This window comes from Somniosus microcephalus, chromosome 15 (assembly GCF_052327205.1).
Source record: "Somniosus microcephalus isolate GS21.2 chromosome 15, FLI_Smic_1.0, whole genome shotgun sequence".
Classification (NCBI taxonomy): domain Eukaryota; kingdom Metazoa; phylum Chordata; class Chondrichthyes; order Squaliformes; family Somniosidae; genus Somniosus; species Somniosus microcephalus.
This window is the reverse complement of record NC_141001.1, coordinates 104,312,426-104,329,954: the sequence shown is the minus strand read 5'-3', so window position 1 is coordinate 104,329,954 and position 17,529 is coordinate 104,312,426. Positions and strand designations below refer to the sequence as shown.

General features: G+C 44.1%; 1 protein-coding gene across 15 annotated transcripts in view; it reads right to left on the bottom strand.

The window, feature by feature from the left end:
- LOC147107127 (liprin-alpha-1-like) overlaps positions 1-15,167 on the bottom strand; it is a 166,528-nt gene extending 151,361 nt beyond the window's left edge. For 10 of the 15 annotated variants that reach the window (XM_086008202.1, XM_086008206.1, XM_086008204.1 and 7 more), the window contains exon 1: positions 14,538-15,164. In XM_086008202.1, the coding sequence (XP_085864328.1) occupies positions 14,538-14,780 (243 nt within the window). In that variant the 5' untranslated portion in view covers positions 14,781-15,164. Of the gene's footprint in view, positions 1-14,537 lie in introns of all 15 variants that reach the window. The other 5 variants (XM_086008211.1, XM_086008209.1, XM_086008212.1 and 2 more) reach the window with 2 other exon arrangements.
- Between the last annotated feature and the right edge of the window lie 2,362 nt (positions 15,168-17,529).

Sequence of the window (17,529 nt, the reverse complement as noted above, 5' to 3'; positions counted from 1 at the left end):
TACGTAAATAAGCGAATCAATTCATGACTTCATCCAGGGGAGCAGGCCGCACCAAAAGGGAGCAACATCACTTGGGCAATAAATTGAACTTACAAATTCAGAACAGTGAGGTTTAACGAGAAAATGAACGATGGGGCAGAGATTATGAAAGCTGTAGGATTGCTATGAAAACTTAACTGGTTTACTAATGACCAACCGTGGCTCAGTGGGCAGCACAGTCGCCTCGGAGTCAGAAGGGACTCGAGCACATAAAGCGAGGCCGACACTCCAGTGCAGTGCTGGGGGAGTGCTGCACTGTCGGAGGTGCCGTCTTTCGGATGAGGCGTTAAACCGAGGCCCCGTCTGCTCTCTCAGGTGGACGTAAAAGATCCCATGGCACTATTTCGAAGAGCAGGGGAGTTATCCCCAGTGTCCTGGCCAATATTTCTCCCTCAACCAACGTAACAAAAACAGATTATCTGGTCATTTTCACATTGCTGTTTGTGGGAGCTTGCTGTGCGCAAATTGCCTGCCGCATTTCCCACATTACAACAGTGACTCCACTTCAAAAGAATGAGAGGGGATCTCATTGAAACTTATAAAATTCTAACAGGACTAGACAGACTAGATGCAGGAAGGATGTTCCCGATGGTCGGGGAGTCCAGAACCAGGGGTCACAGTCTAAGGATAAGGGGTAAGCCAATTAGGACTGAGATGAGGAGGAATTTCTTCACCCAGAGAGTGGTGAACCTGTGGAATTCTCTACCACAGAAGGCAGTTGAGGCCAATTAATTAAATATATTCAAGAAGGAGTTAGATATATTTCTTTAGGCTCAAGGGATCAATGGATATGGGGAGAAGGTAGGGACAGGGTACTGAATTTGGATGATCAGCCATGATCTCATTGAATGGCGGAACAGGCTCGAGGGGCCGAATGGCCTACTCCTGCTCCTATCTTCTATGTTTCTTCTATGTTTCATTGGCTGTAAAGCGCTTTGAGACGTCCGATGGTCGTGAAAAGCGCTATAGAAATGTGAGTCTTTCTTTCTTTTATTACACCTATCCGGTCTGGCCTACAGGCAATGCTCCCCCTAAGGTGTGGGGCCACGCATCAATAAGAGGTCCCGTGCAGGTCGCTCACGAACTGCTGCCGCTGGAGGAGATATCTCACTCGCAGCCGTGCAGCAAATTTAAAGGGACCGTGCAGGAAAAAATGTTTTAGAGGGAATATTGCCTATATGTGACTCTAGTCCCACACAACCTGGTTGACTCAATGTCCTCAGGGCAACAGGTCACCCACATTCCAAGAACAAATTAAAAAAACATAATTTTTTGGGGGGGGTGCGGTGGTGGGGAAGGGAGATTAGAACACTAATACAGAACTCTCCCAATGGTTCACTGGATAAATGCACCATACAGACAGGGGACAGCATAGGTTTGATCTCTGGTCTGTGCCAAGTTAGTCGATCTCAGCCAGGGCTTAAAATTGACCTCGCAGCCCTGGGCTAGACTGTACTCCCTGTTGGTTTCCAGCAGACACCTACCCCGCTGAATGTGCACATAATGGAAATGGTGAAGGTAGCACTGGGGTCAATTGTCATCGGCCAGACAGCTGAAAAACCCAACAACATGCACGGTCCAGGCTCACATCAGAAAACATCATAGGTAAAAGCCGTCATCACCTGTGGAGCCATCATCTTCAGGAGTAAAGTCAGAACAAATACTTAGGTACCATTTCCACTGAAGTGATTCTGCAACACTTGGACTATCCAAAACAATTCAGCTCGTGTTGCTCATCATGGCAACAAGTTATTCCAGAATTATTTTATTTTAAAATATATCTTATAATAATTATAGACAATCATACATTTCTCCCAACACAAATGAAGGCTCGGATTATCAAACAGGATGTTACCATCACCCTACTAGGGAGGAGAGAGAAAAGGGAGAGAGCTAGAAGGGGAAAGGGAGCACCAGTTACTTCCCCTTTAAGAGCTTTTTCATGCTCGCAGCAGATGCTCTACTTCATCCCTGCATTCTCTCCCACTTTTGAGAGATAGTGTTGAGTGGGTTCCTCAGCTGGAGCCAAGACGTCCTGTACAATAAGCAAATTGCAACTGGTATCAATTAAGATGGGCATTTTCATTGGCTTTCAAGTACAAGGCTGCATCAGTACTCAATTATGTCTGCACCTGTGATGGCGTTACTGCCCAGGGTCAGTTGGAGACTTAATGCTTCAGTCACCTTGGATATTCCCATGTCTCAACACGGATTAGGAGTTCCAGAATTGAACAGGTGCTTCAAGAAGTTGCAAGGATTACGCAGAACCCTTCTTTCAGCTTTGTAAGTTCCCGCAGAGCGTGTTTTTGCACGATCACTCCCAGTTCTCTTCCTGACCAGGACTCAAGACATTTTTCAGACTAAGCTTGACATCTTTCCAATGCAATGAACTGCATTAGGGCAATCTTGACAACAGGATGTCTTGCAGCAGATGAGACGATCACAAATCTTTTGCTGAATGGTGCGCAGGCTTGCAGTGCTGGAAATAATGCAACAACAAAAGATACCAGCAACAGCCATGAAGGCTGTCAGTAACTGGAAAAGAGCAACATTGTTCAAGACAAAATTTGAAACTGACCGTCAGCATTGCTTGGTGCCAAGTCAATCAAGAAGATAAATCCAAGGTAATGTTTTGTTCATCTATAGGATAAGAGCACACGGTAAATATGTACCAGACTTGCCAAAGCTGTTGATGACCAAACTGAAAATTAATTTAAACGTTCAGACTTTCTGAATAGCATGAGCCCTCAATGTGTAGAAGAATATCTTTTGCTTGCAGACATAGAGGTGCGATGCTGCTGACAATGGGAAAGCAATTGAGGACGCAACTCACAATGGGGCTATGTACAGAAATGTTGAGAGGATCACCTGATAAAGCTATGGCAAAGCTCTTAAAGTGCCAACGTCCTGGTATTCCCTTCCGTCTCATGGTTTCCTGAAGGTACATGGAATGGCCCAATGTACTGTTCCTTCTCAAAGGAGAAGGAAAGACTGTGGTGGAAGGGGTATTTTTCTTATGAAGTACTCCTCCATATGCATTTTGTTTCAGTTTGAAGGTAGTACCTCTTACCAGATTATCTTGATTTGTGTCACGTATCTTCACCCATGAAGATTTACTACTTCAGGCGTGTGCTCATACCTGGACATGCTCAAATTACATGGTTTACCACAAAACCCAATGTGCATCCCAGAGCAACTCCATTAATTGATATGGAAGCCTGCACTTTGAACTGGACTGGATGCCCCGGTACTGCCATGCCCTTCTGCGCCCAGGTAGTTTCCTCCCCAACATATAAAACAAAATATTTATCTGAAAGTTCCTAATGTGCTATTGCATGCTTGGCATTGTAATAATTTTAATAAAAAGCAAAACTGTTCTTATCCATTTGTATCGTGACCCACCTTATACTCAGTACAAACTTCCCTCCTTCAAAACAATATTCCCCTCAGGAAGGACAGAACTGCAAAAGACACATTCGTTGGCACAAATGGAAATTACAGCTCAGCACGTTACAGAAACATTTCATCCCCAAGACAAAATGTACATAACATGATTTTTTTGTTCCTGGAGAGAGTGTTCAAAGTAGCTTCAGGAGAGTCACTACATACCTTCGTCGTACAATTCAAGTGATCTCTTTTTGAGTACAGTAATAAACCACGTGCTATTTGAAGTACAGCCAACTTATTTTAAAATGAAAAACCTGATTTCAACATCTGCCCATCCCTTCAGGGGGTATTCACTTGTTTAAGACTCTGTGAAACAATATCCTGTTGCATACTTCTAGCTATCTTATGAAATGTGAAGTTTCACACTATTACTTAGATTATTTAGATCAGTCCTCTAAATTCAATCAAATTACGAAATATACAGAAAATAGACAGGATATCAGTTAGCTTGCAAACAAGGTAAAAAATCTGTAACCTTACTAAGAGGGGTAGAGTCGTGCTGTGGTTGTGTTACAGTATTGGTGATCCAGAGGCCTGGTCTAATAATCCAGGAGAATTTTGTGGTCAGTTTAGGTGCCCACTGGAGCCTTGTGGGCCATCTATAAAGTTTAAATGAATGCTCCTGTTACTTTGCATCGTGTCAGAACTTGGTGTTCCTACTTCCACTAATGAGACAATAAGACAAAGCGCAGCCCTTTCCTAATCACGAGGCCCGTAACATTCAAACCAGTGAGGAAACAATTACAATTGCAAATGGAACGGAGCTGCCTGTGATTCTTTAGCTGCATTTCCAGGGGCACAGGCTACATGTGGGCTAAACTTTATAGATGGTCCATAAGGCTCCAGGGTGTGCACCTAAACTGGCCACAAAGACAAAAAGCTTGCTATACTTGTCTAACATTCTTCCCTTTTCTACAATAGCATGTGAAAGGGCAACTTAGTTATAAAATGGCATGCTATGATTCTCTACATCCCAAGAAACAACTCTTTCCCCAAGCAGCAATTGAAAAGATGGTATCAGTAATTTCAGAGGAATACAGTTAGCAACATTTTGCATCTCAACCAAAAGTCAGTGCAATGCTCAAAGGATAGAAAATCCCACTGATTGAGCGGTGCGTGTGGACATCTTTTGTGACAGTGACAGTAATAGACCAATTCTACTCATCAGTGAGAAAAAGTTGAATTCAGTCAAGATCTGGGTCACGTTTGACACGGATGGGCAGTAATTGGGAAAACTGGTGACATTTGTAGATTTGGGGGGGGGGGGGGGGAGAAAGAGGGGGGTTAAAATGCGCTGACTGAAATCAATTTTTCTTTGTGAAAACACATCTCCAAAACAATGTTTTTATACAATAATTTGCCCTCCTTTATCCCTTCTATAAAAAAAATACAATGAAATCTATGCAGCTACCAGGTTTGTTGTACAGTTACAGATCTCCAAAGTCTACCACTCGGCAAAGCTGTTGGCCTCACGTACAACAAAGCAGCACAAATCAAAAGTTTCAATGACTTATTTTAAACATTAAGAGGATTAAAAACAAAAATCCTTCCAACTAGCGCATCTACAGCAACCCTCTGGTGGCACGGTGGGTATAGGCACCACCTGTTGTAGAATTAAGATATGTAAACCTGAAGGTTTTAGGTTCAATTTCAGTTTTATGCCAAGTCACCAGGGAGGGGGGGGGGGGAAGAAACACAGAGACAGGGCGACAGAAAAACATTAATATCTTGTTGCATACTTCTAATTATCTCATGAAGTGCGAAGTTTCAGACTACAGGAAACTCTCGATTTACCGGCACCCAAACAACCGGACATCTCGGTTAACCAGCAAAATTCAGGAGTAGGTTCAGTTAAGTTTTACTTCATATTAGTGGCCGTTCCTGGATCTGTGGCCGTGTAATCGGGTGTGTCTGCACTTGTTGCTGAGCAACAGGGACGCTTGGTCTGTGGCCGGGGTTCCTGCAGCTGTTGCTAAGCAACAGGGAAGCCTGGATTTGTTGCTGTGTACGGAGCTCTCGTACCTTTTAACTATACCTCTCTGTAATCCGGACTTTTTGATAAACCGACACCACGCCGGTCCCGTCAGTGCCGGATAAAAAATAGTTTCCTGTATTGCTCTCTCGGTCTTCTAAATTCAAAGTAAGAGACTGACTAAAGAGGAGCACAATTTACTTGGTGCTAGCAATAGAATTGCTACTAATGTTGTAATTCTGATTGACATACTGTCAAAATAAATGTGAAGTTGCAAGCTGGATTGCACTTGTTCCAACCAGTCTGTGTAACATTTTAGAAGCCGGATCAGATAGCCTGCTGCAAGCAGCCATTCTTAATCACTTTAACCCAATATGTGAGCCTATGGGATGTTCATCACACCCATCAGTGCTGCTCACTGGAGAGAGGCAAGACCACCCATAACAGGAATTCACTAGGTGAGTCTAAAAAAGCACACACTGCATGGCTCATGAAATGAGCCAGATGTGGTAGCGTGCTCTCTCAATTGTTTAACTTTTTGCTGCTAATCATCTCCCAACTCTAAAGTTTCATCATTACTGTATCAAAAAGAATCTGTGCAAGGGAAAATTGTACTAGACAGTATGGAAACAGATTTATTCCTGCCATATGCACAACTATAGAAACACTGGCTGTTGATATAGCAGAAGGTGGTTTAAAAGTCATTCACATCCCCGACCAGGAGACCAACAAGAATTGCTCTCTTTCTTCCGACAACAAAAACTACACTTACCTTACAATCCTAACTATTCGATGAAGCTTTCTAATGAAAGAGTGTAAAAACTAGAGGAAAATTCCAATTTTACAGGGCAAATGGGGAACGAGCTTTGGGTCACAAGTTACAATCAAGACAGGAGACCCAAAAGAAAACAAACTCTAACCTCATTTATACCACAGTGGTAAATTTAGATCACTATTGATTTCAAATGTTTTTCTAGTTCAAAATGTACTAATTGGTGCTAATTTATACCACTTTGGTTTTTTTATGTAAAGAAAACCCAGTTTGCAAACCTGGTTTGAAATTGATTTAAGCAGATTCAAACAAATACATCTCTCCTATCAGGGATAGATATTCATCAAAGCAGTGACAGGGTACGGCTGTTTTATATGGGCCAAGTGCTGCATTGCTGCCGCCAGCGCAATTGTGTTTTAAACTGGGTCTTTCTGGCTACAGGGAATCTGGCAAGTTTGCTTTAGTATCAGTGGCACTAACACAGCAATATAAACGCAGCTATAAGGCAAGTTACACACAAACTGACTGAACAGAAAAATAGTGGGCCATAGATTTAGCCTGAATCAGCATTATCCAAATCAAATCTAATCCACAGAGTAAACAGGCTATTTAACTTTCGAACAAAGGAAGACTTTTACTATCAAGAATCAGCTCCGTGCTTCACTCACTTCACACTTCAAATACCTTGGAAAATGTTTCAAGTGCAATGCAAGCATTCAGTTGCACGCGAAACACGCAGCAAAATCAAAACATGAAAACTACTGCAAATAAACCAGTGCTTTATTGATCACAGGTGGGGTTAACTTTTAACTTCAGCGGGGGCAGACAACTGGTGGTATTATATAGGTTGCCTGTTATACACCCCCCGGTTTTCCTTCCCGCAGACTTCAAAGTCCCTTCCCCCCAACAAAGTGAAGGAAATCCTACCTATCCAACCAATCCATAATTTAAAACTATTATACAACTTCTGGAGCCACAGGGTTAGAATATTGGGTTTCCCTTTCTCCTGATTTTTACTTCGGCCCGCTTTTTTTTTTTAAACTGCTGCACAAGCTAAAAACGCTCTGTAAAATTACATCAGTAACTTGGAAATCATGATCATGGATTTCCATAATAGTCCTGAAGGTATAGTCCAAATTCAAAACATTTTTCCTAAAATGCAGCAAAGTTCAGAATCCCTTTGCGCGGTTAAGATCTGTGGTGAATAAATGCTACTGAAACATGCAGAGATTAATCTAACATACTGAGTGTTGGATACAGTCTAGGAGGAAATGTCGATAGGAAAAATTATTTGCTTCAGTGTTGGGTTAGGCTTAGGGAGAAATTTAAGTCACTTTTATACTAAATCCAGCTGCCTTATTCTGGTAGCAGAAGTGCAGACCCAGTTTTTCCAGAGTCCATGATTCTACTGTTGCATAAGAGAGCTGGATTTATTTATTTGTATAAAAGAGGTTATACTTCACACCAAAGCTGCAGTTCTAACTGCAGAAAAACTGCACCATCCCCACCGACACCTGGGAATCCCTGGCCCAAGACCGCACAAAGTGGAGGAGAAGCATCCGGGAAGGTGCCGAACACCGAGTCTCTTCGCCGGGAGCAAGCGGAAGCCAAGCGCAAACAGTGCACGTCAACCCAAGCACCCCACCCACCCACCCCTTCAACCACCGTCTGCCCCACTTGTGACAGAGACTGTAGGTCCCGCATTGGACTCATCAGTCACCTGAGAACTCATTTTTAATGTGGAAGCAAGTCATCCTGGGTTCAGAGGGACTGCCTAAGAAGGAGAGTTATAACCTAAATGTAGCCTGAATTGCGGCCAGATCTGACATCAGAACAAAGCAGAGCAAGACTCCCTTAAGGAATGTGACTTTCACAACCAATGTACATTCAAAAAGTTTAGCATCGGCCCAAAGCTGAAACCGCTTTGCACCAACGGTAATTTTTTAGTGTGCATGCACTGTTAATGTCTTTCTGTATAGTACAGAGGGATATTGCCAGATTGATGGGTCAAACAAGTTATTTCAGGAACATGAACTTAAGTACTACATGCACAACAGCAGCTATTCACACAGATAACCATTCAGCAACAAAAGAACAGTTTTGCATTGTTAATGTGCAACTGTAACTACATTTACACTCCAAATTGTAGAATGCACACTGCACAGTATTGTTCCATAGAATGGAGTACAAGAGAAAACACTCATTCAATTTGTTCTTAGCCAGCAGTCAACCAAAGGATATGGGGATATTGCAGGAAGGTAGAGTTGAGGTAGAAGGTCAGCCATGATCTTACTGAATGGCGGAGCAGGCTCGAAGGGCCTACTCCTGCTCCTATTGCTTATGTTCTTCTGTAACTCAACATGAAAAGCCAGAAGAGCATTTGTTCATTGCTATCCTACATTTTACTTTAAAATTCCTGTACAGCATACATGCAAAACTTCTGTTTATTGTCAAAAGATAGAGCAAATGACATTGGCCCAGAAATTCGGGTCGGGGGCTTCCCGCGGGTGCAAGCCCCCGACCTACACTTACCTAGTGCGCCGGCAGTTGACCTCTTGGCCTGCGTGGAATTCCTCTCCGAGGCCTGTCCCAGAGGCCGGCGCGCTATGCTGGCGTGTCCCAGGGGCGTAGTTAGTGCGAAGCGTCCCCTGGGATCACGTGAGCAACAGGCAGCCAATCGGAGCAGGGAATGCTCCATTCATAAGTCTTGACAGATAGACCTGTCAAAACGTATAAATGCTGAGGCTGTAAAACTGTACTTTACCTTCAAATAAATTTTTTAAAAATATCACACTTTGTAAATAAACTATAAATGACATTAAATAGCTTTTAAACAAAAATTAAAATTTTTGAAAAAAATAATTTTATAAAAAAACAGGGCTAAAAATAAACTTACCTTGCTTTAAAGTATTTAAAAGTAAAAAACCTGTGGAAAAAATGTTTGAATTTTAAATAATTGACCACTTACCTTTGAAAATGAAGTCCTTACGGCTGCTTTTTACATTTCTAAAATGTACAGACTTACCCGCACGTTAAAACCTGAAAAAAAAAGGAAGTTCAACGCGCACGCGCAGACTCCCGCGCGCACGCGTTCGACCTCTGAACCCCTTGGTTCAGAGAATCGGAAGTGCCGGTTTCCCGCGCGTGCAGAAAACCGGCAATTCCATCGGGTCCACGCGCGAGTACTCCGTCCGTACTCACGAGTTGGGACCCGAATGTCTGGGCCAATATATAAGCATTCCATCAAGAGGAAGATCAACCTTGGATAAACCACAGTTAAAAACTGCAGCATAATCTCTACCAGAGTCTGCACCTACCATAGACTAATAGCAATGGGACTTCAAATTTATTTTAAAAAGATACCATCCTACCTGGAATTATAGCTGCCTAGGAGTGACTAAGTTCACTTCTCACACTGTTAAGCAGTGTGACTGCATTGGCAATCACATCCACTTATGCAGAAGTGAACTTCAATTTTAATCAGGAGCCGACACCGAGAGCAACTTACCCGCGGGAAGAGGCAAAACTGGACACCAAGCAGTAAGAGAGTTGATGATGACACTGAAGGCTCTGCGACCAAAGGCAGATGGGAGAGAGGGGAGATACAAGAGAGACTAGAACTGAAGAATGGGGGACACACACTGGCACATGGGTTGCAGGTGGAGGGTGGGGCAAAGCCATCAACGATTTGTAGATGGGGGACAAGGATTCAAACTCGATACACCAGGGGATGAGGAGCCAATGGATACTGGCAAGGACGGGGCGATAGGGGAAATTGGCACTTTACACGGGTTATGGCAAGGGGTCAGAGTTGTCGATAATCTGTATGGCAGATAAACATGCGAGGCTACCAAGGAGTATAGTTGAGCCTGGAGGTGATAGAGACAGTCATGCTACCGTAGGAGCAGGCAATGAAGCTGAAGTGAAAATAGGTGATCTGTAGTAAACCATCAGGTTTAGCCTGATAAAACAGTTGGTGAGAAGGATGAAATCAGGTGCTAGGGTGCTGAGTTTCTAGTCGAAGCTGAACAGGATGACTTTGGTTGTGTCGATGAAGATGTTAATAGGTTCTTGCCCATCACAATTTGATGTTGGACAAGCAGTCAGACAGCACACTGATGCTCTTGGAGTCACGGGTGGTAGCAGAAAGGTACAAATGAATGTCATCAGCATACAAATGGAAATGATCCCAAAGAGCATTATTTGACAAGGAAACAAGGCTACCAATCGATAAAACCCAGCAACTTATGCGAGGTGAGCATGCGGGGGCAGGAGCAAAAGCCACGGTGGACATACTGGTTATGTAGTGACAGGTAGGAACAGGTTCATGGAAGGGGAATTCCAGAGTTTAACTACAAAGGAGAGATGAGGAAGAGGAGGAGGATGGAGTGGTTCACTGCAGAGGGGTCGAGGAGGACCAGGACGGATAGTGCACCATGGTCACAGTCACGGGTTTAAAACCAGTCCAGCTTTTCATTCAATATATACTTTTAACTTCTATATTTTTTAAGGTCTTTGTTTAATTCTGTATATTGTTACTCGCCTCTGGCAGCCCTGCTCCACAAGGTCCAACACTAGGTTAAGGAACAACTTGGAGGAAATAAAACTACAGTACTTCCCAATTTTGAAAAAAAATGAAGTACATTCTGCACAAAAGATCAATTTATTTGTACAAACATTACCCTCTTTAAAATGAAACAAAATCAACAGCACAGACCATGATGCCATTTTATTATCGGCTAGGTAAAACATTTTGGCTCCAAAAAGTCCAACACTTTCTAATAACGTGTTAGTTTAGCACATCTTTCCAGTCTACGTACGCAAGCAGTAAAATCTGGTACCAACACCAGCTGACTGCAAATAACTATGGTAACTTATTAAAAAGGTAACACTAACATAATATATTAAACCACATGCTTTCAGGCTCCAAACTTACAAAATAATGAACTGCTCAGAGATTGTAAATCTGCTTTTCACACAAGTAATACCCGTTTAGGCCCGATCCGGTATCCTGGACTATACAAATAGATTACATTTTCAAAACAGAAAAAGAAGGAACCTTTAAGCCAGTAATACTCAAGATACAATTCCCAGTTACAACCAGCATTAAAGACAGAGTCACAGTGCTGCAATTTTTCAGATTGCTTTATGTTTTCGCTGTTTCTGTATTCCAAAGATGAATGACACTACTTACATGCTGAAAAATCTGAAGGCTACAGATAGATTTGTTTTTGTTCTATTGATCGAGCACCAGTAACTTATAAATAAATTCTGCCACGACCTCGGTATGATCCAGCTGAATTGTAAAAGCGAATACTCTGTGTTACAGTTTTGTGCAAATGTGTGCAGTATTACTTGTTTAGGGCCAAATAATTACTCAAGAGACAGAACAGCAAAACAATCAGTTGTTTTGAGAAAGTGGAGTTTGTGCAATACTTCCCGTGTTGATCGATTTAAACCCAAAAATATTTTTGTTCGCCAAGTCTAACAATAGAACTTATAATAACTATAATACATACATTTTGCCAATTTAGTTCTGCAAATGACTACTATAACCAAATCCAGAAATATCACAACACAATTGGAATGGAAACACGTGTAGATATTTGAGGACAATGTGCTATTTTAGGATTTGGAAAGGGTTTGTGTGGTACACAATTTAACTCCGTATTTAAATTTAACATTGTCCATTCCAACCCACTGCAAATGCATTTCCAGTCAGATTACATAATGACCGCAGATGACAGTCTATATCCTCTATGTAACCTGGTCAGTCTGGTTTAATATATTATGTTAGTGTTACCTTTTTAATAAGTTACCATAGTTATTTGCAGTCAGCTGGTGTTGGTACCAGATTTTACTGCTTGCGTACGTAGACTGGAAAGATGTGCTAAACTAACACGTTATTAGAAAGTGTTGGACTTTTTGGAGCCAAAATGTTTTACCTAGCCGATAATAAAATGGCATCATGGTCTGTGCTGTTGATTTTGTTTCATTTTAAAGAGGGTAATGTTTGTACAAATAAATTGATCTTTTGCGCAGAATGTACTTCATTTTTTTTCAAAATTGGGAAGTACAGTAGTTTTATTTCCTCTAAGTTGTTCCTTAACCTAGTGTTGGACCTTGTGGAGCAGGGCTGCCAGAGGCGAGTAACAATATACAGAATTAAACAAAGACCTTAAAAAATATAGAAGTTAAAAGTATATATTGAATGAAGGTTAGCATCCATCTTTCCACAATCACTTACTGCAATATTCTATTCCTCCCCAGTTATTATACGAAACACACAAACATATTTCAACAAAAACTGCTAACACTCCTCACAACCTGGTCATGCAAATACATGAACAGTAGCACAACGGTTGGATATAAATGTCAGATTACCAAATCTCCTTGCTTAGAGCAACAAGTAGCAAACCCATCAATTATGCATTTTTAATATTAAACAACTAGTTTGCCCGAAATTTGAGGGCGTGTTTATAGCCTATCTGTAGTCGCTGTGAGCAGAGTTTACTGCACGTTTTATTGCTGAAAATACCTGCCAGACTGGCATCTCACTAAGATTTAATACATATCCGAAAGCATTAAAGGTCAACATCACCTCTTCACCAAATACTTGTATTTGGTGTGCTGCTTAATAAAAGCATGGGCACAGAGAGGTTTTGCTCCGACATGGGATTGTGTGTACAGTACCAGAACAGAGAGACCTGGGTCCTTTCTTGATGGATTTGGACAGAACTAAGAAAGAGAGGATTTTGTTTTATTTATTTATTTTTAAAGTATGCAGTTTTTAGTCCCTGCAGCTTGTTGTTAATAAAGTACCAGGAAGAGAGACACCAAGGCCTCTTTGCATGTGTGTGTAAGTTTATTTCAGAAGTTCATCTATTTCAACAACTTTATTAATCCTGCACTCCCTCTCAAATGCCACACTAGTTTAAATCCCTCTCTCTGCAAAGACATTAGTGCCATTTTGGTTCAGGTGAAGGTCATTCCTTTGGAACAGTCTCCCTTTTTTCGATAATTCACTCCAAAATAAAAAAAAGTATTGCATTTATATAGCGCCTTTCACATCCACCAGACATCCCAAAGCGCTTTACAGCCGATGAAGTACTTCTGAAGCGTAGTCACTGTTGTGATGTAGGAAACGTGGCAGCCAATTTGTGCACAGCAAGCTCCCACAAACAGCAATGTGATAATAAAAACAGATTAATTGGTCATTATGTTGATTGAGGGATAAATATTGGCCAGGACTCCCCTGCTCTTCTTTGAAATAGTGCCATGGGATCTTTTACGTCCACCTGAGGGGGCAGATGGGACCTCGGTTTAATGTCTCATCCGAAAGACGGCACCTCCGACAGTGCAGCACTCCCTCAGTACTGCACTGGAGCGTCAGCCTAGCTTTATGTGCTCAAGTCTCTGGAGTGTGACTTGAACCCACAACCTCAGAGGCCAGAGCAGGCTCGAGGGGCTGAATGGTCTACCCCTGCTCCTATGTTCCGATGGCTGTAAAGCGGTTTGGGATGTCTGATGGTCGTGAAAGGCGCTGTATAAATGCACATCTTTCGTTACTTTTTTCCAGAACTCTCTGCAATGCCCCAAGAATGTGAACCATCCCCTTGTGAAGCAGTCATGCAAGACTTGCTCCTCTTAACCTGTCCAGTGGCTGTTTGTTTAGGTCTCCCTCTCCCAGTGTCAGCTGTGGCTCAGTGGGTAGCACTCTCGCCTCGGAGTCAGGAGGTTGTGGGTTCAAGTTCCGCTCCTGAGACTTGAGCACAAAAATCTAGGCTGACACTCCAGTGCAGTGCCGAGGGAGCACTACACTGTCGGAGGTGCCATCTTTCGGATGAGACGGTAAACCGAGGCCCCCTCTTGGGTGGACGTAAAAGATCCCCTGGCACTATTTCGAAAAGAGTAGGCGAGTCCTCCCTGGGCAATAATTACCCCTCAATCAACATCACTAAAAACAGATTATCCGGTCACTATCACATTGCTGTCTGTGGGAGCTTGCCGTGCGCCCTACATCACAACAGTGACTGCACTTCATTGGCTGTAAAGCGCTTTGGGACGTCCCGAGGTCGTGGCAGGCGCTATAGAAATGCAAGTCTTTTCTTTTTTTTCCCCAGAACTCACTGCAATGCCCCAAGAATGTGAACCAGACATGCAGTCATGCAAGACTTGCTGCTCCTCTTAACCTGTGCAGTAGTAGTTGTTTGTTTATGTCTCCCTCCCTCTTTTCTCTCTCTCCCTCTCTTTTCTTTCCCTCTTTTCTCTCCCTCTCTCTCTCCCCCTCTGGGGTGAGGGTTTTACCTGAGGTAAGGCGGTGCTGAGCTGCCTCTGCAGCGAGTCCCTCTCGTGGAACGCCTCCTGCATCTTGGCCTGACACAGGGCCAGCGACTCCTGCGCCTCCCGCAGGCTCTCCAGCAGCTTGTCGCGCTCGTCCAGCATGTTGACCATCAGCTGCTCGAAGTTGGCCTCGGTCTCGGCGCCGTACTGCGAGCCCCGCGGGCTCAGCGTGTCCTCGCTGATGGTCGGCATCACCTCGCACATCATCTTCGGGCCTCGAGTCCCCTGGCGGTGCGGCGGGCTCTCGAAACCCGGCACACCGCTGCACAGCTCCCGGCGAGGAGGGAGGAGCGGGAGGGAAGCGGGGGGTGGGTGGGTTGTGATAAATAAATATATATATATTTTAAATTATGAACCCGCCCGCACCGAATTCCCCCAGCCGCCCGGGCCGCCTCAACCCTCCAAGCGGCCGTCGCCTCACAGCATCGGCGGGAGCCTCATCGCTGCCGGGGAATCGCCAGATGGTTAATTAATAAATAAATACACCGCGTCCTCCTGCGGCCTGCTTAATGTCCCCGTTTCTAATCACATCGCCCAGCCTCTCCTCTCCGCCGCCTCCACTCGATTCTCCCCAGGAGGACGTCCTCGGTCCCGAGAAAATGTCCGTCTGCGTGCGTGCTGGCGACGTACCCACAATCCAGCCATCGTCCGCGCGCACGTACGGCTCGCGTGCGCGCACCCCCTCCGCCGCGCGCACGTACTTCTCAGGCACTCTGCTCAATCCCCCCCGGCGCGCACGTACTTCTCAGGCACTCTGCTCAATCCCCCCCGGCGCGCACGTTCTCTACCGTCCTCCACGCTCCGTGTCAGCCGTGGCTCAGCGGCTAGTTGCTGAGTCCGAAGGTTGTGGGTTCGAGTCCCGAGCTACCCCCCCACACCGAGTGCTTGGATAAAAGACTCGCAATTTTTACAAAAAGCAAAATACTGCGGATGCTTGGAAATCTGACATAAAGACAGAAAATAGTGGAAATACTCATCAGGTCAGGCAGCATCTGTGGGAAGAGAGAAATTGTGTAACCTTAGCGGCACACTATGTTACAGCTTGCCATAAACAGAGGGACAACCAGTAAATATAAGAAAAGAGTATATATAAATTATATGAAAGTATATATTTATACACTCAGGGATATATCTGTTTATACACTGTATGCATAGATCTGTATTTTTGTGAACAAACATGAATGTTTTCCGATGCTTTGGCAACATAAGATGTAACTTGTCATGCCAATAAAGCGATTTGAATTGAATTGAATTGAAAAAATTGAGATGAAACAGAGTTAACGTTTCAGGTCGATGACCCTGCGTCAGAACTGGAAAAAGTTGGAGATGGAACAGGGTTTTAAGACTTAACCTCGCAATTTTTATACGGCGCCTATTCACGACCACCCGACGCCCCAAAGCGCTTTGCAGCCGAACTGTAACCCACAATGCTGTTGCAATGTAAATTAATCCAGGCTGACACTCCAAGGCAGTGCTGAGGGAGTGCTGCACTGTCGGAGGTGCCATCTTTCAGATGAGATGTTAAACCGAGGCCTCCGTCTGCTCTCTCAGTTAGACGTGAAAGATCCCGTGGCACTATTTTTCAGATGAGCAGGGGAGTTATCCATTCAGCCATGATCTTATTGGATGGCGGAGCAGGCTCGAGGGGCTGAATGGCCTACTCCTGCTCCTATTTCTTTATGTTCTTATCCCCAGTGTCCTGGCCAAAGCTGGCAGAATGCAGCTAGACTGCACATACCAACTCAACCAAGACAAGATGATCTTTTCACATACTCCACTGCACACACGTTGTGGGTTAGGCCTGGCTCAGTGAGTAGCACCCTCGTCTCTGAGTCCAAAGTTTGTGGGTTTAAGTCCCACTCCCCCAAGGACTTCAGCCTAAAGGAAAGGAAAAATTTGCACTACGCCTTTTTTCACGACCACTTGACGTCCCAAAGCGCTTTATAACTAATGAAGTGCTTTTTGAAGTGTAGTCGCTGTTGCAATGTTAATTAATCTAGGCTGACGCTCCAGTGCTGCACTGTCGGAGGTGCTGTCTTTCAGATGAGACGTTAAACCGAGGCCCCGTCTGCTCTCTCAGGTGGACGTAAAAGATCCCATGGCACTATTTTGAAGAAGAGCAAGGGAGTTATCCCCGGTGTCCTGACCAAAGTTGGCGGAGTGCAGCTAGACTGCATATGCCGACTCAACCGAGACAAGACAACACGTACTTTTGACGTACTCCTCCTCCACGCGCACGTACTTTCCACGGACTCCTCTACACGCAGGTTGTGGGTTGGCTGTGGCTCAGTTGGTAGCACCCTTACGCTTTGAGTCAGAAGGTTTTGGGTTCAAGTCTCACTCCAGGGACTATGAGCACATAAAGCTAGGCTGGCTCTCCAGTGCAGTACTGAGGGATTGCTGCACTGTCTGGAGGTGCCGTCTATCGGATGGGATGTTAAACTGAGAGGCCCTGTCTGGGGACTTAGTTAGACGAAAACAATCCCATGGCACTATTTCAAAGAAGAGCAGCGGAGGTAACCCTGGTATCCTGGCCACAGTTGGTAGAGTGCAGCTAGACTGCATATGCCGACTCAACCCAAACAAAACAAGATGTACTACTGCCCCCTCCCTCTGCACATACATACTCACCTCACCGCTCTCTGCGCACAGTTGTGACAATTAAGGAACGCCGCTTGCTGCCTGCAGGCACTGAGAGGTTTCAGTCTGTGTGGCTTGTTGCTGCTCAGTCTTTTTAACTACAAGGGAGGGAGGGGGAAAATGAAACTTGCTGTCAACACAGAGTTCCATGCGAGAACATAAAAGTTGCAATTTGAAAAAGAAGAAAAACTTGCATTTCTACAGCGCCTTTCACGACAACTGGCACCTCAAAATGCTTTACAGCCAATGAAGTACTTTGTGAAGTGTAGTCACTGTTGTAATGCGGGAAACGCGGCAGCCAATTTGCGCACAGCAA